The sequence below is a fragment of the Nerophis ophidion genome, linkage group LG11 (genome assembly GCF_033978795.1).
Source record: "Nerophis ophidion isolate RoL-2023_Sa linkage group LG11, RoL_Noph_v1.0, whole genome shotgun sequence".
In the NCBI taxonomy this organism is placed as follows: domain Eukaryota; kingdom Metazoa; phylum Chordata; class Actinopteri; order Syngnathiformes; family Syngnathidae; genus Nerophis; species Nerophis ophidion.
The window spans coordinates 10,992,786-11,018,861 of record NC_084621.1 but is presented as its reverse complement, the minus strand read 5'-3'; the positions used below and the strand labels follow the sequence as shown (position 1 = coordinate 11,018,861).

The 26,076-nt window shown below is 43.5% G+C and overlaps 1 protein-coding gene across 3 annotated transcripts in view; it reads left to right on the top strand.

The window, feature by feature from the left end:
* Positions 1-26,076, top strand: part of cicb (capicua transcriptional repressor b) — a 120,470-nt gene that overhangs the window by 22,753 nt on the left and 71,641 nt on the right. For all 3 annotated transcript variants that reach the window (XM_061915093.1, XM_061915092.1, XM_061915094.1), the window contains exon 2: positions 6,406-10,206. In XM_061915093.1, the coding sequence (XP_061771077.1) occupies positions 6,492-10,206 (3,715 nt within the window). In that variant the 5' untranslated portion in view covers positions 6,406-6,491. The remainder of the gene's footprint in view (positions 1-6,405; positions 10,207-26,076) is intronic.

The following is a 26,076-nucleotide window of genomic DNA, read 5'->3' as shown; positions in this document are numbered from 1 at the left end:
GGTTCAAATCCAGGCTCGGGATCTTTCTGTGTGGAGTTTGCATGTTCTCCCCGTGAATGCGTGGGTTCCCTCCGGGTACTCCGGCTTCCTCCCACTTCCAAAGACATGCACCTGGGGATAGGTTGATTGGCAACACTAAATTGGCCCTAGTGTGTGAATGTTGTCTGTCAATCAGTGTTGGCCCTGCGATTGATTGATTGATTGATACTTTTATTAGTAGATTGCACAGTTCACTACATATTCCGTACAATTGACCACTAAATGGTAACACCCGAATAAGTTTTTCAACTTGTTTAAGTCGGGGTCCACGTTAATCAATTCATGGTAAAAATATATACTATCAGCATAATACAGTCATCACACAAGTTAATCATCATAGTATGTACATTGAATTATTTACATTATTTACAATTCGGGGAGTGGGATGAGGAGCTTTGGTTGATATCAGTACTTCAGTCATCAACAATTGCATCAACAGAGAAATGTGGACATTGAAACAGTGTAGGTCTTATTTAGTAGGATATGCACAGCCAGCAGAGAACATAGTGAGTTCACATAGCATAAGAACAAGTATATACATTAGAAGTACATCTGAGTTGTTTATAATCCGGGGAGATGGGATGTGAATGGAGGAGGGTATTAGTAAAGTGTTGAAGTTGCCTGGAGGTGTTGTTTTAGAGCGGTTTTGAAGGAATATAGAGATGCACTTACTTTTATACCTGTTGGGAGTGCATTCCACATTGATGTGTCATAGAAAGAGAATGAGTTAAGACCTTTGTTAGATCGAAATCTGGGTTTAACGTGGTTTGTGGAGCTCCCCCTGGTGTTGTGGTTATGGCGGTCATTTACGTTAAGGAAGTAATTTGACATGTACTTCGGTATCAATGAGGTGGCGACTTGTCCAGGGTGTACCCCGCCTTACGCCCGATTGTAGCTGAGATAGGCGCCAGCGCCCCCCGCCACCCCAAAGGGGAATAAGCGGTAGAAAATGGATGGATGGATGATTTAAACTTTTATTAGTAGATGGCACAGTACAGTACATATTCGGTACAATTGACCACTAAATGGTAACACCTGAATAATTTTTTCAACTTGTTTAATCAATTCATGGTACAAATATATACTATCAGCATAATACAGTCATCACACAAGTTAATCATCATTGTATATACATTGAATTATTTACATTATTTACAATGCGGGGGGTGGGATGAGGAGCTTCGGTCATCAACAATTGCATCAACAGAAAAATGGACATTGAAACAGTGTAGGTCTTACTTAGTAGGATATGTACAGCCAGCAGAGAACATAGTGAGTTCAGATAGCATAAGAACAAGTAAATACATTAGAAATACATTTGATTATTTACATTAGGTTATTTATAATCCGGGTAGATGGGATGTGAATGGAGGAGGGTATTAGTAAAGGGTTGAAGTTGCCTGGAGGTGTTGTTTTATAGCGGTTTTGAAGGAATATAGAGATGCACTTACTTTTATACCTGTTGGGAGTGCATTCCACATTGATGTGGCATAGAAAGAGAAGTAGTTAAGACCTTTCTTAGATCGGAATCTGGGTTTAACGTGGTTTGTGGAGCTCCCCCTGGTGTTGTGGTTATGGCGGTCATTTAAGGAAGTAGTTTGACATGTACTTTGCTATCAGGGAGGTGTAACGGATTTTATAGACTAGGCTCAGTGCAAGTTGTTTTACTCCAGGGGTGCCCATTACGTCGATCGCGATCGACTGGTCGATCTCGGAGGGTGTGTCAGTCGATCTCAAGCCAGGCATTAAAAAATAGACATAAAAATGAGCAATCATCAATCATACCAAGTCTTCACTTTCGTCAGTTGTTTGACATTCTCGGCACCCGAGGATCTTGTGAGATGACGCTGGCTGCTGCAAGCTCATATTTAAGAAAAAAATCACTAACAGGGCGGACGCAGAGAAACACATTTTATTTCTAGAGACTCCGTACCTACTGTCAAAACTCTAAAGACCGACTGCACAGTTCCTGTCTTCACTATAAAAGACCTGTTTCATCCTGCCTGTGCTAACAAAATAAGAGTCTCAGAAAGCTAGCGTGCACAAGCTAGCAAGCTACGGAGTTTGATGCTACGGAGTTTCTCCCCCGCCCTCAGCGACCGCTTTCTCACCTGCTTGCCCACCCGCACACTCACTGACGTCACTCACCTGCTGCCAGACATTAAAGGGCCACACACATATGCTACTCTCATAACAAAGTGTTTAAAAACGAGTATGCAAGTTGGACAAATGAGATGCCAAATCCAACCACTTTCATGTGGTATTGTACAGAAAGGGCCACTTTTTTTTTCCTCCATTTGAAAATGAGGACGTTATCAGCACCACTGTCTGATTCCAATCAATGCAAGTCATCAGAATCAGGTAATACACCAACTTATATTCTTGTCTTCGTGAAAGAAAGACATCTATATGTGTTAAACATGCTTGTATTATCATTAAACACATTTAACTTGTTTACAAAAATGTCTCTTTCATAAATAAATAAATATAAATTATAAATAGGAATGAGGTAGATCTTCTCGACTTGGTCAATTGAAAAGTAGCTCGCCTGCAGAAAAAGTGTGAGCGCCCCTGTTTTACTCTGTCCTCCACCCTGAGCCAGCCCACTTTGGAGAAGTGGGTTGGAGTGAGGTGTGATCTGAGGTCTAAAAGTAACCGGACTAGCTTGTTCTGGGATGTTTGGAGTCTAGATTTGAGGGTTTTGGAGGTGCTGGGTTACCTTAAAGGCACTCCCTTTAGCGTCCTTTCTCACCTGAAACCTTCCAACCTTAACATGCGGACCTGAGTGAGGACTGCCTGTCGGCACGTCCGCTATTCCTCCAAACAAACGGCGTGCCGGCACATTCACATAACATCTACGGCTTTTCACACACACACACACACACACACACACACACACACACACACACACACACGAGCGAATGCAAGGCATACTTGCTCAACAGCCATACATGTCACACTAAGAGTGGCTGTATAAGCAACTTTAACACTGTTACAAATATGCACTACACTGTGAACCCACACCAAACAAGAATGACAAACACATTTCGGGAGAACGTCCGCACCGTTTCACAATATAAACACAACAGAACAAATACCCAGAATCCCTTGCAGCACTAACTTTTCCGGGATGCTACAATATAGACCTCCCAAAACTCGCCCACCGCTCACCCCCCCCCCCCCCCCCATTTCCCGAATGCGCAGGTCTCAAGAAGGTTAAATGATACATAAATGATCAATCAATCAATCAATCAATGTTTATTTATATAGCCCTAAATCACAAGTGTCTCAAAGGACTGTACAAACCATTACGACTACGACATCCTCGGAAGAACCCACATGAGCGCAAGGAAAACTCACACCCAGTGGGCAGGGAGAATTCACATCCAGTGGGACGCCAGTGACAATGCTGACTATGAGAAACCTTGGAGAGGACCTCAAATGTGGGCAACCCCCCCCCCCTCTAGGGGACAAAAAGCAATGGATGTCGAGCGGGTCTAACATGATACTGTGAAAGTTCAATCCATAGTGGCTCCAACACAGCCGCGAGAGTCCAGTCCAAAGCGGATCCAACACAGCAGCAAGAGTCCCGTCCACAGGAAACCATCCCAAGCGGAGGCGGATCAGCAGCGTAGAGATGTCACGTAGAGGCGACACGGTAAAGAATCTGGGTATTATCTTCGACCCAACTCTCTCCTTTGAGGCACACATTAAAAGCGTTACTAAAACGGCATTCTTTCATCTCCGTAATATCGCTAAAATTCGCTCCATTCTGTCCACTAAAGACGCTGAGATCATTATCCATGCGTTTGTTACGTCTCGCCTCGACTACTGTAACGTATTATTTTCGGGTCTCCCCATGTCTAGCATTAAAAGATTACAGTTGGTACAAAATGCGGCTGCTAGACTTTTGACAAGAACAAGAAAGTTTGATCACATTACGCCTGTACTGTATATACCTTTATATACATATATACCTACATATATATCTATACTGTATATACCTTTATATACATATATACCTACATATATATCTATACTGTATATACCTTTATATACATATATACATACATATATATCTATACTGGCTCACCTACACTGGCTTCCTGTGCACTTAAGATGTGACTTTAAGGTTTTACTACTTACGTATAAAATACTACACGGTCTAGCTCCATCCTATCTTGCCGATTGTATTGTACCGTATGTCCCGGCAAGAAATCTGCGTTCAAAGGACTACGGCTTGTTAGTGATTCCCAAAGCCCAAAAAAAGTCTGCAGGCTATAGAGCGTTTTCCGTTCGGGCTCCAGTACTCTGGAATGCCCTCCCGGTAACACAGTTCGAGATGCCACCTCAGTAGAAGCATTTAAGTCTCACCTTAAAACTCATTTGTATACTCTAGCCTTTAAATAGACTCCCTTTTTAGACCAGTTGATCTGCCGTTTCTTTTCTTTTTCTTCTATGTCCCACTCTCCCTTATGGAGGGGGTCCGGTCCAATCCGGTGGCCATGTACTGCTTGCCTGTGTATCGGCTGGGGACATCTCTGCGCTGCTGATCCGCCTCCGCTTAGGATGGTTTCCTGCTGGCTCCGCTGTGAACGGGACTCTCGCTGCTGTGTTGGATCCGCTTTGGACTGGACTCTCGCGACTGTGTTGGATCCATTGTGGATTGAACTTTCACAGTATCATGTTAGACCCGCTCGACATCCATTGCTTTCCTCCTCTCCAAGGTTCTCATAGTCATTATTGTCACCGACGTCCCACTGGGTCATTATTGTCACCGATGTCCCACTGGGTGTGAGTTTTCCTTGCCCTTATGTGGGCCTACCGAGGATGTCGTGGTGGTTTGTGCAGCCCTTTGAGACACTAGTGATTTAGGGCTATATAAGTAAACATTGATTGATTGATTGATTGATGTCCCAAACCGATACACAGGCGAGCGGTCCATCCGGGGCCTCGACTATGGACAGCCGGTACTTCATCCATGGTCATCGGACCGGACCCCCTCCACAAGGGAGGGGGGGACATAGGAGATAAAGAAAAGAAACGGCAGATCAACTGGTCTAAAAAGGAGGTCTATTTAAAGGCTAGAGTATACAGATGAGTTTTAAGGTGAGACTTAAATGCTTCTACTGAGGTAGCATCTCGAACTGTTACCGGGAGGGCATTCCAGAGTACTGGAGCCCGAACGGAAAACGCTCTATAGCCCGCAGACTTTTTTTGGGCTCTAGGAATCACTAATAAGCCGGAGTCTTTTGAACCCAGTTTTTTATCCATGATAAATGGGTTGTACTTGTATAGCGCTTTTCTACCTTCAAGGTACTCAAAGCGCTTTGACACTACTTCCACATTTACCCATTCACACACACATTCACACACTGATGGAGGGAGCTGCCATGCAAGGCGCTAACCAGCACCCATCAGGAGCAAGGGTGAAGTGTCTTGCTCAGGACACAACGGACGTGACGAGGTTGGTACTAGGTGGGGATTGAACCAGGGACCTTCGGGTTGCGCACGGCCACTCTTCCACTGCGCCACGCCGTCAAGTTGGCAATTCAGAATGTTTATCACCGCTCTTCTTCTTTGTACTTTGTAAACACTTTAAGTTTGAAGAGTTTGATGAAGTAGATCATATCAGTACATTGTTTGATTTATTTGCTGAATCCATTCCATAATTGAATTCCACTTACTGATGTACTGGAGGTCTTAAGTGTTGTACGTGCGAACAAATGTTTTAAATGACATTTTTCTCAAAGATTATATTTATCCTCTTTTATTGAGAATAATTGTTGTATATTCTTGGGTGAAAAATTATAGTTTGCTTTGTGTATAATTTTAGCTGTTTGCAAATTCACTATGTCGTGGAATTTCAGTAGTTTTGATTCAATAAATAAAGGGTTTGTATGTTCTCTACATCCAACATTATGTATTATTCTAACTGATCTTTTTTGTAACACCGTTAATGAATGAAGTGTACTTTTACTGTTGATTCCCCAGATTTCTACACAATAACTCCGATATGGTAACACTAGCGAGCAGTAGAGAATATAGAGTGATTTTTGGAAGCTAAAAGTAGAGATTGGGATACTTAAATAAAGAGGCGTATCAACATGTTGAAAAGAGAAACTGGAAATTGTGATGTATCATGTATGCTTGCATGTTCGAAATAAACTCAAACTCAAACATCAGATGTCTTTTCTTAAAATAAAAGAAAAAACCTGTAAACATATGGTGAAAGAAAGCTTCACCATAGGCTGAAATTACAGGGGATGCTTTGGAGCAAATGTCAATGTTCAACCATGACAGTTATGATCCTGTTTTTGACGAAAGAATTTAAACAAAAATCTCTCTCTCTCTCTTTCCTTGTAGCTCTGCACTGAGAGAAAACGCAAAGACAAAAGTGCCTTAAAGGAAAGAAAGACGACGAGCGACACGTAATCTGCAGGACAGAAGAAATGAGGCCGCTAAAGAAACAACGGGGACGATCCCCTTCGTCGTCCAGAGGCCGAGGCGGCCGGAGGAAGACGGCCGCCCAGCCTTCCCAAGAGAAAGACGCCAAAAGAATCAAGAAGGAGTCGCCTGAAAAAAAAACACAGAGCACACCCACCACTTTGTCCAAGCAGTGCCCACCTGCAGCATCCAGCCGTAACGAGGAGCCCGCTGCAGACAGCGACGCCCCCAGGAGGGGAGAGTCCACCGGGCTGAAGAAACTCACTGAGTCAGTTGAGAAGGATGTGACCAATTTGGCTAAAGAAGCTACGGCATGCCGAGGTGCGTCCGTCGACTCCGTAGCATCTCCTACCTCGCCCACCACGCCGCCCGCGACCGCCAACCAAAACCCTGGCCCTGCCTCAGTCTCCAGCAGGAAGACGGCCACGTTTAAGGCTCGGGTTCCCAAGAAGAAGTACACATACGAGCACTTTGCTAGCAATGCCACTCCTCCCGCCGCCCGTCCTACCTCCAGCCCTGCAACCACAGGCAACAATTCCTGCAATAGCGACAGCAAAATCGGTAACAGTGTAACTATGACTATAAATAATGTCAAGAACTGCAACAATATCAGTTATTTCATTAACAAAACCGTTGATGCTTGCATGAACAGCAGTATTAACACTAGTAGAAGTAATGCTTGCTCAGGTAATCAGCCATCAGTTCCACACGAGAACAGTAAAGCCACAGAGGAAAACCAAGTCTCCACAGATGAAGGGGCTCTCAGGACAGCAACACCCCTAGAAAAAGAGTCCCAAGTAGGTGAGAATGAACCCGAGGGGGCCCCCAACTCGGTCCGCTCGTCCTCCACCGACACAGCCAGTGAGCACTCAGCTGATCTGGATGTGGTAGAGGGAAGCGGACCAGGCAATCTTAAGAGCCCCTGTGCCCCAACTCCCCTTCTTAACTCACCGCCCAAAGGGGTCAGCTGTGCACGGGGGCTCGCAGAAGCCCTTGCTAAAGGTTTGAAAAACCAGAGGGTCTTGGCTCGCCAGATAAGCAGCTCAAAGGAGATCACTGTCTTGGCTACAGGGGAAACGGGGATCGAGGAAAGAAACTCGTGCCTCCCGTCCCCAGTGTTTAGACCTGGAGTGGTAAGAGGGGTAAGTGGGGATACTGTCGAAGTACAGCTTCAGGGAAAGGGGACTGTTGTTAAATATCCTTTTGATAGTGGAACCGTAATGACACCGGGGGCTGTTGTAGAGTTAGTTCTGGATGCCCCTCCACCCGGCATGTCGCCGGTTGCTGTCTGTACCAAAGTTTGTGTGCCGTTTGGTGGGGAGGAGGATGGTCCTTTACTATACAGAGAGGGAGTTATCTCTCAGGTGGACCCCCATCCCGGTGTCTCATTTCCTTACCAGGTGGACCTGAGTGAAGACACAGAGCCTCTGAGTGGCGATGCGTCCCGCCAGGGGGGAGACAAAAGTAAAGCTCAGACCGTGTGGGTTTCCCGACAAAGCCTGAGACTGCTTACCCCACCCTGGGATGTCCCGCACTTGGACGGTGGAGGGGCACGGGAGAGAGAGCGGGAAAGGGAGAGGGAAGAAAGAGAGTGGAGAGAGGAGATGGAGGTGGAGAGAGAGGTTTGCCAGTTGAGCAGTGGAATGGGTGTACTGGGAGGGGGAACAAGGTTGAGCCATGGTTTGTCTCATCCAGGGGTTGCTGGAGGGCATTCCTATGGAAACGGTCACCCGCCTCCACATCCCGCCACCGTTGCTGCTAGTGGGGGGGTCACAACAGTCCCCGGGTGCAGAGAGAACTTCTCAGATAGGGAGAGGCAGAAACAAGTCAGCATCCCAGAGGAAGATGTTGAGGTATCTCGGTTTAACATAGCAATGTCCACAACACCGAAGTTGAATTCTGTCCCCCCGCCACACAGAAACATAATCTCCACGTCCAGTAGCTACCATTCACCCTCCCCCCACTTCTCTGTAGTGAGGGGTTTGGGTCCCCCTCATTTCCCCACCCTCTCACCCCCCCAGCCTCCCCCTTTACCTGCCTTACTAGGTTCCGACATGAACAATACTCCTCCAAATCTACCTCCAATCAAGATCACTCCCACTCAGACCCCGACGCCCTTATCTGTAGGGGGGGCTTCCTCTACCTCTTCTCGCTCCAGGACGCCCCTCTCGTTGGCTCAGCAGAAATACAAAAAGGGTGATGTCGTGTGCACACAGAACGGCATCCGTAAAAAGTTCAATGGCAAACAGTGGAGGAGGCTGTGCTCCAGGGATGGCTGCATGAAGGAGTCTCAGAGGCGTGGTTACTGCTCCAGACACCTGTCCATGAGGACCAAGGAGATGGAGGCCGCTGGAGGGGGGGAGAGGGGAGGTGGAGGAGGCGGCAGCAGCTCAGGAACGGTGACCCCCTCTGACCTGCGGGGCCGAGCGAGCAGTGAGTTTGAATGGGACGACACGTCAAGGGAGAGCAGCGAAACGAGTAGCAGGGGAGACTCCAGACCCCGCTTGCTCCTCCCCTCCGTCCTCCCCCACGATCTGTCCGCACGCTTCGACTTTGACGAGTGCGAGGCAGCCACTATGCTTGTGTCACTAGGTAGCTCCCGCTCCGGGACCCCGTCGTTTTCCCCCATCTCAAACTTGTCTCCCTTCTCCCCCGCCCCCTCTCCCTCGCCCTCCCCACTGTTTGGCTTCCGGCCGGCAAACTTTTCCCCGATTACCGCCTCCCCGGTTCTTCAGCACCGCAGGCACCGACAGCCCAGCGGTACGGGAGGAGGTGCGGGAGGGGGCAGCAGGGCACCGACCCCAGCTGGAGGGGGCGAACGGGAGAGACACACTTCGGGCATTCAGCCCTCGTACCACAACAACTTGACATTTACAGTCCCAATGAGCCCCAGTAAACGAAAGCCGGACACACACCCTCAACTTCCCCTCCCCATGCACCACCACAATTACACGCCCAAGACAGAGCTGGAGCAGGGCAACCTCAACAACTCTTTCAGGGTGCTTTCCCCGCAGACACCGGCATCACATTCCCACACACCCACTTTCTCGCGGCCGAGAGGGGCGACCACCCCCTCCTCCAGCAGGCCCCCGTCCTCCACCGCCGCCTCACCTCCTCCTCTGCTCGTGTCGCCGACACCTCCTTCCCCTCTCACTCCCGACGGAGGGCCCCGTCGTGTGGTCCCTGTGTCCCAGCATGCTTTGCGAGACTCCCCTGTCATTGTGAGGAATCCTGAGGTTCCACTTGCAAAATTCATAGAGTGTCCCTCGGGAAAAGGCTGCGAAAAAGAGGCAGGAGTTGAAACCCCTTCATCTAAAGACAACGGCATCACTACATTCAGCCCGCAGCCAATTCCCGGCCTCCAGGTCCCCGTACCTATCAATGCAGCTGCCTCAGTCCCTAATGGCACCATCCTTTTGCGCAGTCCGGCCCAAACTTTGCTACTGGTGTCCCCTACGCCGTCCTCTTTACCCTCTTCGGACACCCCCGCCGCACCCCTGCAGGCCCTCTCGGTCACCGTGGGCACAACGCTGGCCGCAACCACTCAATGCGGTGTAGAGAGTTCTCGAGAACAAGTGGAGACCAGATGCTTCGAGGGAGCGGTGCAGCAGCCAGTCCCCTGCCACCCTTCGCCCACCGCGCTGCTGCCCCTGATCCTGCCTGTGGAGAGTCTTCACCCTGCACCGCGGAAGGACATCATCATGGGACGTCCCGGAACAGGTGAGAACTCTTGCACACAGGCCAGGAATATTTGAAAGCATGCAGATCATGCACAACCTTCAGGAGTGAATGTGTAAAAAAGTAAAGCAGATAATTTGCAATATGAACTGTAGCTGAAATATCGTCATTTAAAAAGATTTCAAATTTACAGTAGTGCTCTCATTTACTACAATTGTTATACAAGATGATCAGAAATTGTCTGTCTTCATGCACAAGACAGACGCAGGCATTCATACAATGGAAAAATAATCCTCTATTTAGGAGTGTTTTGTTTTTCTTGTGTCAAAGCTCCAGTTTGCAAAAAAAAAACCTTATTAATCAGAATAAATACTTTTCTCTTTATGATTCGTTAGCGGCATTAAAGCAACAGAGAACATATTTTGAATAACATGCGAACCAAAACAAAAGTGGTCAAACAACATTTTTTGCAAAGTAGTAGGGAAAGGCTAGTGTGAGAAAATATAACGATACCACGAATACATTTAAACTTAAGTTGAAATATTATGAGGAAGAAGTTGAACTTTTATTTAAACAAAGTGTATTAATTTGACTGTCTTGCATTAAGGTTTCTGGTGGAATTTTGACCTTGACTTGCTTAATATAATAATAGTAATTTGTTGTAATCTAGCAAATAAGGACTTCTTTCAGTTGGTATTTTCATATTATTTATACATAAGGGCTGTCAAAAATAACAATTAAACTCATATGTTTAATCACAAAAAATAACGCTTTAATCATGTATAATAATAGTCAACCATGGATTGTTGAGGCAGTGCAGGTGTGAGCAGGTCAACACATACGCCAGTGCTAAAATCTGTTTGAGGAAACTGACTGGGGTGCTCAATTTCACTTTAAAAGGAACGGTATTTTAGATAAAACTGCTACCAAGTTTTGAGCAAATCAAACATTTTATTTTTTTTAAATGTCCCATGCTGACAATACAATTACATTTGTCTGCCAATATTGGCCTCTTTTTTTAGGTTAATTTGATTTAAGCAAGCAAGTTATAATTAGTGATTAATCCACATTTAAAAGTGTAAATGATATTATTTAAAAAAGAATAATTTGACTTATTTAAGATTATTTGTGTAACATTGCAACCATATTCTTGTAGCGTCAAACCTTTTTTCCTCACAATTTTAGGTGTAATGGGGAAAGTAAGAAGAAAAAAACAGTAAAATGTACCCGCTCGATCTGTTTAATTCTGCCACTGAGTAAAACTTAGCTATGACTTAGAGCAGTGATTCTCAACCTTTTTTCAGTGATGTACCCCCTGTCAACATTTTTTTAATTCAAGTACCCCCTAATCAAAGCAAAGCATTTTATGATTGAAAAAAAAGAGATAAAGAAGTAAAATACAGCACTATGTCATCAGTTTCTGATTTATTAAATTGTATGACAGTGCAAAATATTGCTCATTTGTAGTGGTCTTTCTTGAGCTATTTGGAAAAAAAGATATAAAAATAACTAAAAACTTGTTGAAAAATAAACAAGGGATTCAATTATAAATAAATATTTCTACACATAGAAGTAATCATCAACTTAAAGTGCCCTCTTTGGGGATTGTAATAGAGATCCATCTGGATTCATCAACTTCATTCTGAACATTTCTTCACAAAAAAATAAATCCATCCATCCATCCATCCATCATCTTCCGCTTATCCGAGGTCGGGTCGAGGGGGCAGCAGCCTAAGCAGGGAAGCCCAGACTTCCCTCTCCCCAGCCACTTCGTCTAGCTCTTCCCGGGGAATCCCGAGGCGTTCCAAGGCCAGCCGGGAGACATAGTCTTCCCAACGTGTCCTGGGTCTTCCCCGTGGCCTCCTACCGGTTGGACGTGCCCTAAACACCTCCCTAGGGAGGCGTTCGGGTGGCATCCTGACCAGATGCCCGAACCACCTCATCTGGCTCCTCTCCATGTGGAGGAGCAGCGGCTTTACGTTGTGTTCCTCCCGAATGACAGAGCTTCTCACCATATCTCTAAGGGAGAGACCCGCCACACGGCGGAGGAAACTCATTTGGAAAAAAGATATAAAAATAACTAAAAACTTGTTGAAAAATAAACAAGTGATTCATTTATAAATAAATATTTCTACACATAGAAGTAATCATCAACTTAAAGTGTTGCTTTCCTCCTCTCTAAGGTTCTCATAGTCATCATTGTCACCGATGTCCCACTGGGTGTGAGTTTTCCTTGCCCTTATGTGGGCCTACCGAGGATGTCGTGGTGGTTTGTGCAGCCCTAGTGATTTAGGGCTATATAAGTAAACATTGATTGATTGATTGATTGATTGTAATCGAGATCCATCTGGATTCATGAACTTGATTCTAAACATTTCTTCACAAAAAAAGAAATCTTTAACATCAATATTTATGGAACATGTCCACAAAAAAATCTAGCTGTCAAAACTGAATATTGCATTGTATTTTTTTTTCACAGTTTATGAACTTACATTCATATTTTGTTGAAGTATTATTCCGGAATATATTTATAAAGGATTTTTGAATTGTTGCTATTTTTAGAATATTTTTGAAAAATCTCACGTACCCCTTGGCATACCTTCAAGTACCCCCATTTGAGAACCACTGACTTAGAAGTATGCAGCTAGTACAACAACATCATGCAATAACAAGAAAAGCATCAAATGTTTGTCCTTATCTCCATCTTTAATCCTAAAATACCGATGACAATGGTAAGCGATGATCATGCTCAACCGCATATTTAGTAACACATCCCACATGAGATCACAATATAAGAAGCATGAAGGTGGCACAACAGCAGTGCCCAGCGAAAGAATCTCCCGTCAGCCAACATGCTGGCGTCCCATATGGCGTCCCTTCTTGTGTGTCAGCAATCCTCTCGTCTCTGCTCGGTCACGCTGCAACATGTTACATGTAAGCACCTGTGATTCATATCGCACAACTGAAGACCAAAAAAAAAGGGATCCAACACACTCCTCTCATGATATTGTATTGGCATGGCTCTAAAAAATGTGGGAGCTCATTTGTTGTTGTTTTTTAATAGCATCAAAAATGACCGCAATAATGATTAAATTGCTTGTTTGCCTAATTTACGTAAAAGGGAGAGAAAGGGTGCATTATTTGACAAAACTGAAGTAATTGAAGCCATTATAGACGGTTGAGCTAATCATATTTCCAGTGATGTAGATCAGTGGTTCTCAAATGGGGGTACGCGTACCCCTGGGGGTACTTGAAGGTATGCCAAGGTGTACGTGAGATTTAAAAAAAAAAAAATTCTTAAAATACCAACAATTCAAAAATCATTTACAAATATATTTATTGAATAATACTTAAACAAAATATGAATGTAAGTTCATAAACTGAAAAGAAATGCAACAATGCAATATTCAGTGTTGACAGATAGATTTTTTTGTGGACATGTTCCATAAATCCTGTGGCGAGTGCTCAGAGAGTATGGGGTACCGGACTGTCTTATTGTGGCGGTCCGCTCCCTGTATGATCAGTGTCAGAGCTTGGTCCGCATTGCTGGCAGTAAGTCGGACACGTTTCCAGTGAGGGTTGGACTCCGCCAAGGCTGTCCTTTGTCACCGATTCCGTTCATAACTTTTATGGACAGAATTTCTAGGCGCAGTCAAGGTGTTGAGGGGATCCGGTTTGGAGGCCACGGGATTAGGTCTCTGCTTTTTGCAGATGATGTAGTCCTGATGGCTTCATCTGGCCGGGATCTTCAGTTCTCACTGGATCGGTTCACAGCCGAGTGTGAAGCGACCGGAATGAGAATCAGCACATCCAAGTCCGAGTCCATGGGTCTCGACCGGAAAAGGGTGGAATGCCATCTCTGGGTTGGTGAGGAGACCCTGCCCCAAGTGGAGGAGTTCAAGTACCTAGGAGTCTTGTTCACGAGTGAGGTAAGAGTGGATCGTGAGATCGACAGGCGGATCGGTGCGGCGTCTTCAGTAATGCGGACGTTGTACCGATCCGTTGTGGTGAAGAAGGAGCTGAGCCGGAAGGCAAAGCTCTCAATTTACCGGTCGATCTGCGTTCCCATCCTCACCTATGGTCATGAGCTTTGGGTCATGACTGAAAGGACAAGATCACGGGTACAAACGGCCGAAATTAGTTTCCTCCGCCGTGTGGCGGGGCTCTCCCTTAGAGATAGCGTGAGAAGCTCTGCCATCCGGGAGGAGCTCAACATAAAGCCGCTGCTCCTCCACATGGAGAGGAGCCAGATGAGGTGGTTCGGGCATCTGGTCAGGATGCCACCCGAACGCCTCCTTAGGGAGGTGTTTAGGGCACGTCCAGCTGGTAGGAGGCCACGGGGAAGACCCAGGACACGTTGGGAAGACTATGTCTCCCGGCTGGCCTGGGAACGCCTCGGGATCCCCCGGGAAGAGCTAGACGAAGTGGCTGGGGAGAGGGAAGTCTGGGCTTCCCTGCTTAGGCTGCTGCCCCCGCGACCCGACCTCAGATAAGCGGAAGATGATGGATGGATGGATGGATGGATGGATGGATGGATTTATTTTTTGGTGAAGAAATGTTCAGAATGAAGTTCACGAATCCAGATGGATCTCTATTACAATCCCCAAAGTGGGCACTTTAAGTCTTTATTTATAATTGAATCACTTGTTTATTTTTCAACAAGTTTTTAGTTATTTTTATATCTTTTTTCCAAATAGTTCAAGAAAGACCACGACAAATGAGCAATATTTTGCACTGTTATACAATTTGATACATCAGAAACTGATGACATAGTGCTGTATTTTACTTTTTTATCCATTTTTTTCAACCAATAATGCTTTGCTCTGACTAGGGCAGGGGTAGGGAACCTGCGGTTCTAGAGCCAGATGCGGCTCTTTTGATGACTGCATCTGGCTCTCAGATAAATCTTAGCTGACATTGCTTAACACGATAAGTAATGAATGATTCCGCTGGTAATCACAGGGTTAAAAATAACGTTCAAAATTAAAAACATTCTCATGCATTTTATTCCATCAATCCAAGAAGTCGCATTAATGGTAAGAAGTATTTCATTTATTATTTGTTAGCTTCAGAATAACAATGTTATTAAAAAGAATAAGAGACTTATTATACTCTAAAAATGTTAGTCTAACTTAAAAATGCGCACATTTAGTTGTATTCAGTGTTAAAAAATATTGATAACACTTTAGTATGGGGAACATATTCTAAGTAACAAAGACTTAATTAAGAGTTATTTGGACACTAGGGGACCATATAAGGGTTAGGGCTACTAATAAGCAATAATTCTGAGGTTATAAGGGAAGACTCTTAGTTAATGGCTTACTGCTTGTAAAATAAGGCCATGCAGAAAAAGGCATTAATGAGTACTTAAAAATGACTAATTAAGAGCCAATATGTTAAGAATTTGCATGTTAATAAGCAAATAATTAATGGTGAATATGTTCCCCATATCAAAATATTACCTAAATATAATATGGCTTTCACGGAAATACGTTTTTAAAATATTTGGCCTTCATGCCTCTCTCAGCCAAAAAGGTCCCCGACCCCTGGACTAGGGGGTACTTGAATTAAAATACATTTTCACAGGGGGTACATCACTGAAAAAAGGTTGAGAAGCACTGATGTAGATCATAAAGAAACAGGTGAATTCAAACAGATAAAAACTGAATAATCAGTGCCATTTGTGGTACATTCGAACGCTAGGAACGGGAAACAAAAGCAGTGCTTGACTGGCGATGAACATTTCATGACAATAGCAGAAGTCTGCACAAAAGGTACTTTACTGTGTACGCAGGCCACTTACGAAGCAGCCTGTTTTTGGTTGTGCGGCTGAAGAGAGACAAAATGGAGTTTAGATTAGTCTCAGAGTGAGAGAGTGATGGTGGCACACAAGAACAAACAAAAAAGACGACGGTGTGTCAATATTTTGTCCCTCAACCTTACCAAGAAGTGTATTTAGTGCGTGTGCTTCTGCCGACATCTCCCACTGCTCCTTTTTGTTTTGTCCTGTTACTCATGGAAAGATATAGTGGAACAATGTGTGGGCTCGACGTGAAATGTGTGTGTGTTTACGTTTTTTGCGTGTGTGAGTAGGATAACAGGATACGAGGTCAGGCTATTGTATAAGAAGTTGCGTGTGTTGTTTTCCCAGTTCTTGTGTGAAATGTGATCTCATCAGCGTTTTAGTTGGAAATCACCAGTAAAAAATAACCCTGCATGCTTTTGCTGTGAATCACTCCCGAAAAAATGTTGTTGCCTTCTGCATCACACTCCACAAACATGGCAGACGTGATGCACTAAATCAGCTGTATTTTTCGATTATTTCCAAGCACTCATCCACTTGTAGTGGTCCAGAGGTTTTGTTTACTCAACAACCCGAGTACTAGGCTAGTGTTTGAGCAAGGTATTTATCTGGGTAAATTCCCTATGTGCATAGATTCTATTTTTATCTTAATGGTAAATAATAATATAAGGTTTATTCAGGTGTACTGGAGAGGAGGCTACGTCGGATAGTCGAACATCGGATTCAGGAGGAACAGTGTGGTTTTCGTCCTGGTCGTGGAACTGTGGACCAGCTCTATACTCTCGGCAGGGTTCTTGAGGGTGCATGGGAGTTTGCCCAACCAGTCTACATGTGCTTTGTGGACTTGGAGAAGGCATTCGACCGTGTCCCTCGGGAAGTCCTGTGGGGAGTGCTCAGAGAGTATGGGGTATCGGACTGTCTTATTGTGGTGGTCCGCTCCCTGTACGATCAGTGCCAGAGCTTGGTCCGCATTGCCAGCAGTAAGTCGAACACATTTCCAGTGAGGGTTGGACTCCGCCAAGGCTGTCCTTTGTCACCCATTCTGTTCATAACTTTTATGGACAGAATTTCTAGGCGCAGTCAAGGCGTTGAGGGGTTCCGGTTTGGTAACCGCAGGATTAGGTCTCTGCTTTTTGCAGATGATGTGGTCCTGATGGCTTCATCTGAACGGGATCTTCAGCTCTCGCTGGATCGGTTCGCAGCCGAGTGTGAAGCGACCGGAATGAGAATCAGCACCTCCAAGTCCGAGTCCATGGTTCTCGCCCGGAAAAGGGTGGAATGCCATCTCCGGGTTGGGGAGGAGACATCTGCCCCAAGTGGAGGAGTTCAAGTACCTAGGAGTCTTGTTCACGAGTGGGGGAAGAGTGGATCGTGAGATCGACAGGCGGATCGGTGCAGCATCTTCAGTAATGCGGACGTTGTACCGATCCGTTGTGGTGAAGAAGGAGCTGAGCCGGAAGGCAACGCTCTCAATTTACCGGTCGATCTACGTTCCCATCCTCACCTATGGTCATGAGCTTTGGGTCATGACCGAAAGGATAAGATCACGGGTACAAGCGGCCGAAATGAGTTTCCTCCGCCGTGTGGCGGGGCTCTCCCTTAGAGATAGGGTGAGAAGCTCTGCCATCCGGGAGGGACTCAAAGTAAAGTCGCTGCTCCTTCACATCGAGAGGAGCCAGATGAGGTGGTTCGGTCATCTGGTCAGGATGCCACCCGAACGCCTCCCTAGGGAGGTGTTTAGGGCACGTCCAACTGGTAGGAGCCCACGGGGAAGACCCAGGACACGTTGGGAAGACTATGTATCCCGGCTGGCCTGGGAACGCCTTGGGATCCCCCAGGAAGAGCTAGACGAAGTGGCTGGGGAGAGGGAAGTCTGGGTTTCCCTGCTTAGGCTGTTGCCCCCGCGACCCGACCTCGGATAAGCGGAAGATGATGGATGGATGGATGGATGGTAAATAATATCCAATTCTGTAGAGTAATTATTGCTTTATTCAGCCTCCTATAGTCTGCTGGTAGATGGTGTACGGAAGCGAATACCCACCAGAGGGGTCTTTAAGCAACACCAAATCAAACAATGTCATTAATAGCTGAGGCTGTGATGTATTTTGTATGTTGGTTGTGAAACTTATGTGTGTTGTTTTTTTACAATAAACTTAGCAGCAGTGTTACTGTGGGCTGAGCAGTTTGCTCTGTATTGCAATTACAACGTTGGTTTTGTTGCTGATGTGTCATACAATATACTTCTTAACAAATAACCATTTGCCGTGCACTCTAATCTGTTAACAAAGTTACAAAAGTTGGTACAGACAACCATTTTTCATATATGGGAAATAAAGTCTGCTTCCAAATAACACATTTTACAAAATATCATATTGCACTGTACTTAATTAGTTTCAAGTTTATTGTTCTTCGGTCAATGGTCAACAAAGCAAACAAACAGTTGTACATTCATAGATTGAAAATAAAAAATGTTACAGACCGAAAGGGTTTAGGCTGAAGTCAAACACTTATTGCGCCTAACCCTATAAACAATTTCAAGTACAAAATAAACTTCCGAAAATTATAAAATGTCCTTTGCACAACTTATTATAAATACACATTATAAACAACATGAATATAGTTAAATTTTATACACAGTACAAGCATGTGAAATATCCCTGTGTACATATAGACCTTTGCACTAATTATATATACACAGAGGTGGGTAGAGTAGCCAGAAATTGTACTCAAGTAAGAGTACTGTTACGTTAGAGATTTATTACTCAAGTAAAAGTAAGGAGTAGTCATCCAAATATTTACTTGAGTAAAAGTAAAAAGTATGTTGTGAAAAAACTACTCAAGTACTGAGTAACTGATGAGTAACCTGATTACGGCAACAAATAATGCACAAAAACATAAAAATAGCAATGAGCAAATTCAGAGCCAGGAATATCTCTTAAGCAACTAAAACAATAATATATATATTAAATAATAATATATTAAAATAAAAGAAATAAGGCAAATTGAGCCACAATAACTTAACAGCACCATATGCTCAGTAGGCATTTATTGATTGAATGATTGATTGATTGAAACTTTTATTAGTAGATTGCACAGTACAGTACATATTCCCTACGATTGACCACTAAATGGTAACACCCCAATAAGTTTTTCAACGTTAATCAATTACTTAATAAATGACCAAGTCGAGGTGATCTACCTCATATATACATACACACACATATCATATATATATATATATATATATATATATATATATATATATAGTATATAATTTATAGTTTTTTATTTTGCCGTTTTTGTTGAAATGTTAAAGGTGTTTTAATGAATATACATGCATGTTTAACACATAGATTCCTATCTTTCATGAAGACAAGAATATAAGTTGGTGTATTACCTGATTCTGATGACTTGCATTGATTGGAATCAGACAGTATAGTGCTGATAATGTCCACATTTTCAAATGGAGGAGAAAAAAAGTTCCTCTTTTCTGTCTAATACCACATGAAAGTCGTTGGTTTTTGGCATCTTATTTGTCCAGCTTCCATATTCGTTTTTATACACTTTACAAGAAATACATTGGCGGCAAACTCCGTAGCTTGCTCGCTTGTTTGCGCTGGCTTTCGGAGACTCTTATTTTGTTAGCGCAGGCGCGATGAAGCGGCGCTTTTATTGTGAAGACAGGAACTGTGCGATCAGTCTTTAAGCTTTTGACGGGAAGTACGGTTGAAATAAAAAGTGTCTTTTTTCCTTTACACTTGTTATCGATTGATTGAAACTTTTATTAGTAGATTGCACAGTACAGTACATATTCTGCACAATTGACCACTAAATGGTAACACCCCAATAAGTTTTTCAACTTTTTTAGGTCGGATTCGACGTGTAACGGTCACGTGACCGCCTGGTTTTGTTTGATTGGTCCAACGTCACCAGTGACTGCATTTGATTGGTGAAACGCAGGCATGCGTAGTTCCTACTTTGAATGCGTGTCTGACAAAATCAAAACAAACAAAACGTGCATTAACAGATCGATAAAAAAAAAGTAGCGAGTAACGAGCTGATTGTAGATAAATGGAGCGGAGTAAAAGTAGCGTTTCTTCTTTATAAATATACTTAAGTAAAAGTAAAAGTATGTTGCATAAAAACTACTCTTAGAAGTACAATTTATCCCAAAAGTTACTTAAGTAGATGTAACGGAGTAAATGTAGCGCGTTACTACCCACCTCTGTATATACAATATATACAAACAATTGTACTTCTATTATTATTTATATCTCATGTTTAATTTTTAATTAACATTAATCATAGTATTAACTACAATGTTAATTCAAGAGTGATATATTTTTTCAAGACATTGGTCTTAAAGTGTTTTTTAAATAAGTACAGTGCATATTCTTTTCAAGACGGAGGAAAAGTTTGGACACACCTCCTCATTCAATGTGTTTTCTTTATTTTCATGACTATTTACATTGTATGTTGTCACTGAAGGCATCAAAACTATGAATGAACACACGTGGAGTTATGTACTCAACAAAAAAAGGTGAAATAACTGAAAACATATGTTATAATTCTAGTTTCTTCAAAATAGCCACCCTTTGCGGTATAGCTCGGTTGGTAGAGTGGCCGTGCCAGCAACTTGAGGGTTTCAGGTTCGATTCCCACGTCCGCGATCCTAGTCACTGCTGTTGTGTCCTTGGGCAAGACACTTTACCCACCTGCTCCCAGTGCCACCCACACTGGTTTAAATATAACTTAGATATTGGGTTTCACTATGTAAAAGCGCTTTGAGTCACTCGAGAAAAGCGCTATATAAATATAATTCACTTCAGATTACTTTTTTTGCACACTCTTGGCATTCTCTCAATGAGCTTCAAGCACACCTGTGAAGTGAAAACCATTTCAGGTGACTACCCTAGAAGCTCATCGAGCCAAGAGTGTGCAAAAAAATTAATCAGATCAAAGGGTGGCTATTTTGAAGGAACTAGAACATAAATCTTTAAATTTGCTCGCCCCGGTATAAACTATTTGCTTGCCTAACAGAATTGCTATTGTGCCCTCCAGTGGTCAATTTTAGAACAGCAGTTTCCATCCATCCATCCATTTCCCACTGCTTATTCCCTTTTTTTTGGGTTGCGGGGGACGCTGGCGCCTATTTAATCTAAAAATGCTGCTCAATTTAGTAAAAAATTCTGAGGTAAAAAATTGGTGCAGTTTAAAAAATTAAGAACACAATGAAATTAGAATTAATCTCAGTGTTTCTACAAACCAATTAGAAAGTCGCAGCCCAACTACGGTTGAAAAAAAACAAAATGAAGCATGAATAAAAACGCCTCTTTGTTTTAAACACCTCATTTGTCATTGCCATTGTTGACTTTCTTTAAATTTGCTCGCCCCGGTATGAACTATTTGCTTGCCTACCAGAATTGCCATTGTGCCATCCAGTGGTCACTTTTAGAACAGCAGTTTCTTTAATTTTAAAATGCAGCTCAATTTAGTAAAAAATTATGAGGTAAAAAATTGGTGCAGTTTAAAAAATTAAGAACACAATGAAATTAGAATTAATCTCAGTGTTTCTACAAACCAATTAAACTTTTAAGTCGCAACCCAACTACGGTTGACCAAAAACAAAATGAAGCATGAATAAAAACGCTTCTTTGTTTTTGCTACCTCGTTTGTTACTTCCATTGTTGACTTTCTTTAAATTTGCACAGAAGAAAATTATTTTCACAGAACTACAGTGTATATCAATCGTGCAGTGTCTCATCCAGCATTTTAAGTGAGTTACCAATCGTTTATTTTACTTCTGTTTGTTTTACATTGGGTCGAGGGGGAGGAGTCGCAGCCCCGCTTTACTTTGTACCTCTTGCTTGTTATACTTGCTTGCTCCAGTATAAACTATATGCTTGCCTAATAGAATTGCTATTGTGACATCCAGTGGACACTTTTAGAACAGCAGTTTCTTTCATTTTAAAAACGCAGCTCAATTCTACACTTAGCAAACTCATCTCGCTGGCCAGATTGAACCGCGGGCCGCATGTTTGACATCCCTGCTCTAAGACTTTCTCTTTAAACTTCAACTAGACCAGCAATTATTTTGACTCGAGGGCCACATTTAGAGAAAGAAATATGTCTGGGGGCCAGTGTATCTATTTTTAGAAACACTAATACAAATCCCGTTTCCATATGAGTTGGGAAATTGTGTTAGATGTAAATATAAACAGAATACAATGATTTGCAAATCCTTTTCAACCCATATTCAATTGAATATGCTACAAAGACAAAATATTTGATGTTAAAACTGATAAACACTTTTTTTTGGGCAAATAATCATTAACTTTAGAATTTGATGCCAGCAACACGTGACAAAGAAGTTGGGAAAGGTGGCAATAAATACTGATTAAGTTGAGGAATGATCATCAAACACTTATTTGGAACATCCCACAGGTGTGCAGGCTAATTGGGAACAGGTGGGTGCCATGATTGTGTATAAAAGCAGCTTCCATGAAATGTTAAGTAATTCACAAACAAGGATGGGGCGAGGAGTCACCAAGTTGTAAGCAAATTGTCGAACAGTTTTAGAACAACATTTCTCAACGAGCTATTGCAAGGAATTTAGGGATTTTACCATCTACGGTTCGTAAAATCATCAAAAGGTTCAAAGAATCTGGAAAAATCACTGCACGTAAGTGATGATATTACGGACCTTTGATCCCTCAGGCGATACTGCATCAAAAACCGGCATCAGTGTGTAAAGGATATCACCACATGGGCTCAGAAACACTTCAGAAAACCGCTGTCAGTAAATACAGTTGGTCGCTAAGTTAAAACTCTACCGGCATAGCTCGGTTGGTAGAGTGGCCGTGCCAGTAACTTGAGGGTTGCAGGTTCGATTCCCGCTTCTGCTATCCTAGTCACTGCCGTTGTGTCCTTGGGCAAGACACTTTACCCACCTGCTCCCAGTGCCACCTACACTGGTTTAAAATGTAACTTAGATATTGGGTTTCACTATGTAAAGTGCTTTGAGTCACTAGAGAAAAACGCTATATAAATATAATTCACTAATTCACTTTACTATGCAAAGCAAAGCCATTTATCAACAACACCTAGGAACGCCGCCGGCATCGCTGGGCCCGAGCTCATCTAAGATGGACTGATGCAAAGTGGAAAAGTGTTCTTTGGTCTGACGAGTCCACATTTCAAATTATATTTGGAAACTGTGGACGTAGTGTCCTCCGGAACAAAGAGGAAAATAACCATCCGGATTGTTATAGGCGCAAAGTTCAAAAGCCAGCATCTGTGATGGTATGGGGGTGTATTAGTGCCCAAGGCATGGGTAACTTACACATCTGTGAAGGCACCATTAATGCTGAATGGTCCATACAGGGTTCGGAGCGACATATGTTGTCATCCAAACAACGTTATCATGGACGCCCCTGCTTATTTCTGCAAAACAATGCCAAGGCCAGATTGAAAAGGTTAACGGACCGCATGTGGCTCCCGGGCCTTAGTCTGAACTAGACCAATACCACATTGTGCAAACGGTGTTTGTTGTGGTAAATACTAGGGATGCACCGAAATGAAAAGTTGTGGCCGAAGCCGAAGCCGAATAAAAATTAAACACTTGGCCGAAGGCCGAATACCGAATAATCAATCAATCAATCAATGTTTATTTATATAGCCCCAAATCACAAATGTCTCAAAGGACTGCACAAATCATTACGACTACAACATCCTCGGAAGAACCCACAAAAGGGCAAGGAAAACTCACACCCAGTGGGCAGGGAGAATTCACATCCAGTGGGACGCCAGTGACAATGCTGACTATGAGAAACCTTGGAGAGGACCTCAGATGTGGGCAACCCCCCCCCCCCTCTAGGGGACCGAAAGCAATGGATGTCGAGCGGGTCTAACATGATACTGTGAAAGTTCAATCCATAGTGGCTCCAACACAGCCGCGAGAGTTCAGTTCAAGCGGATCCAAGACAGCAGCGAGAGTCCCGTCCACAGGAGACCATCTCAAGCGGAGGTGGATCAGCAGCGTAGAGATGTCCCCAACCGATACTGAATAATGAATGCAGTTTTTCATAATTTTTTAAATATTGCATAAATAGCCTAGAATAAATATTTAGACGTGTTTTTCAAATAAAGTATTTTTTCATTGAATATTGACATTTTTTTAATATTCCAGTAGCCTTTGGTTTTCAAAAAAAGCACAAAGTTTTTCATTTATATTAGGCCTTCAAACAAAACATACATTCCAAAAAAAAATAAAGTGCATTAAAGTGGATAAACCCAAAACTAATTAATTATTGTCCTTTTGGCAAAAGTCTGCTTAGCCCCAGTACATATGCTAATAATGTAAACAGAAGGCTCAAGTAAATCTCAATTAAGTGTGTGCTTGTAACCTCATACACTTATACAGGTAGCCTACACAACAGGCTAATAATGTAAACAGAGGCCCCACTAAATCTCAGTAAGTGTGTGCTTGTAACCTCATACACTTATACAGGTACACAACATATCCCAACGTCACCGCGTCAAAAAATTGCGTCCCACGCCACTATCCGGCCTTGTTCTTAACTCATTCCACCGAAGGCCGAATGTGGCTTTTTTTGCCATATTCGGCCGAATATATTCGGTTACCGATTAATCGGTGCATCCCTAGTAAATACTAAAGACATTGCAATCACAAGTCAAATAGTGACAGTACTTTTTGTATGAGGAGTGGACATGGTATCAGTGTGAGGTCTCGAGTTTATTAAAGTGGATGATGCACCTTGTGATTAATAGTGGCACGGCATTTGTTTTCTACTATTTACAGTGCATGACTTTCCGTACAAAATCCCACTGAATTCACCATCTGCTGCCCTTCTGAGTTGGATCCTCTCCTCGTGCACGCACATATAGCATAGGCCTGTATAATTCACTTCAGCGGGGCCCTTTTGGCCTCCTTGCCTCTGGCCTCGCTGTTCAGACGTTGTGCAAGTGTGACAGAGAAGTGGACAGGAAGGGGGGGGGCGTTGCTGTCATTTGGAGTGTATATGCTCCCGCCTCAGAGACCCTTTTATACGTCTGAAAGGACGCCGAATGAATGAATAGCGTCCCTTTATGTGGGCTGATGCGGGCTTGCCCACGTGCATGTGCGTATATTTTGATGTTCTTTGAGCCGGCGTCTCGTGTGTGGGTGTTTTCGGTATAGACTTAGAAAGACTTCGCGTATATGGAAACCTGAGGGAATGCGTGCGCATGTGTCCGTTTGCTGTGTGTAGCCTGCTATCATGTAGCAGGCAAGGTGGCTCAATATTGTCTCCAACACAGTGTGTGTAAGAGATGCTAAATTTAGGAATCAGGTCTAATCTTGCTCTGCATGGAAATGTTTTACAAAAATGACTATTCCTTAAATTCATGGGGTGTTATTTTCCTGCTTTTTGTAGCCGGCGCTCATGTCAAATGTCTTATATCATAAGTTCCTAACCTCTTCCTTGACAAAGGGGTCTGGGGACCACTCAGAAGGGACGGCGTGGCGCAGTGGGAGAGTGGCCGTGCGCAACCCGAGGGTCACTGGTTCAAATCCCACCTAGAACCAACCTCGTCACGTCCGTTGTGTCCTGAGCAAGACACTTCACCCTTGCTCCTGATGGGTACTGGTGGGCGCCTTGCATGGCAGCTCCCTCCATCAGTGTGTGAATGTGTGTGTGAATGGGTAAATGTGGAAGTAGTGTCAAAGCGCTTTGAGTACCTTGAAGGTAGAAAAGCGCTATACAAGTACAACCCATTTATCATTTATTTTACCGTATTTTTCGGATTATCAGGTGCACTTAAAATCTTTTTTAGGGTCCGCAGGCCCATTGCAAAAGGACTCCACAGGAGTCTTTTTGCAATGGGCCAAGGACCCTATTGAATCTGGTGCGTTTTATTATTCTTTCTTTCTTTCTTTCTTTATTCCGCACCTATGCGCTGTAATTTGACACCCTTAACATGCTTCAAAACTCACCAAATTTGACACACACATCGGTATGGCAAACCTTCCCAACATATTAAGCAACCAAACACCAAAAATGAAAATTGCGCGCTACCGCCCCCTAGGGAAAAAAAAAAACAGACTGCTT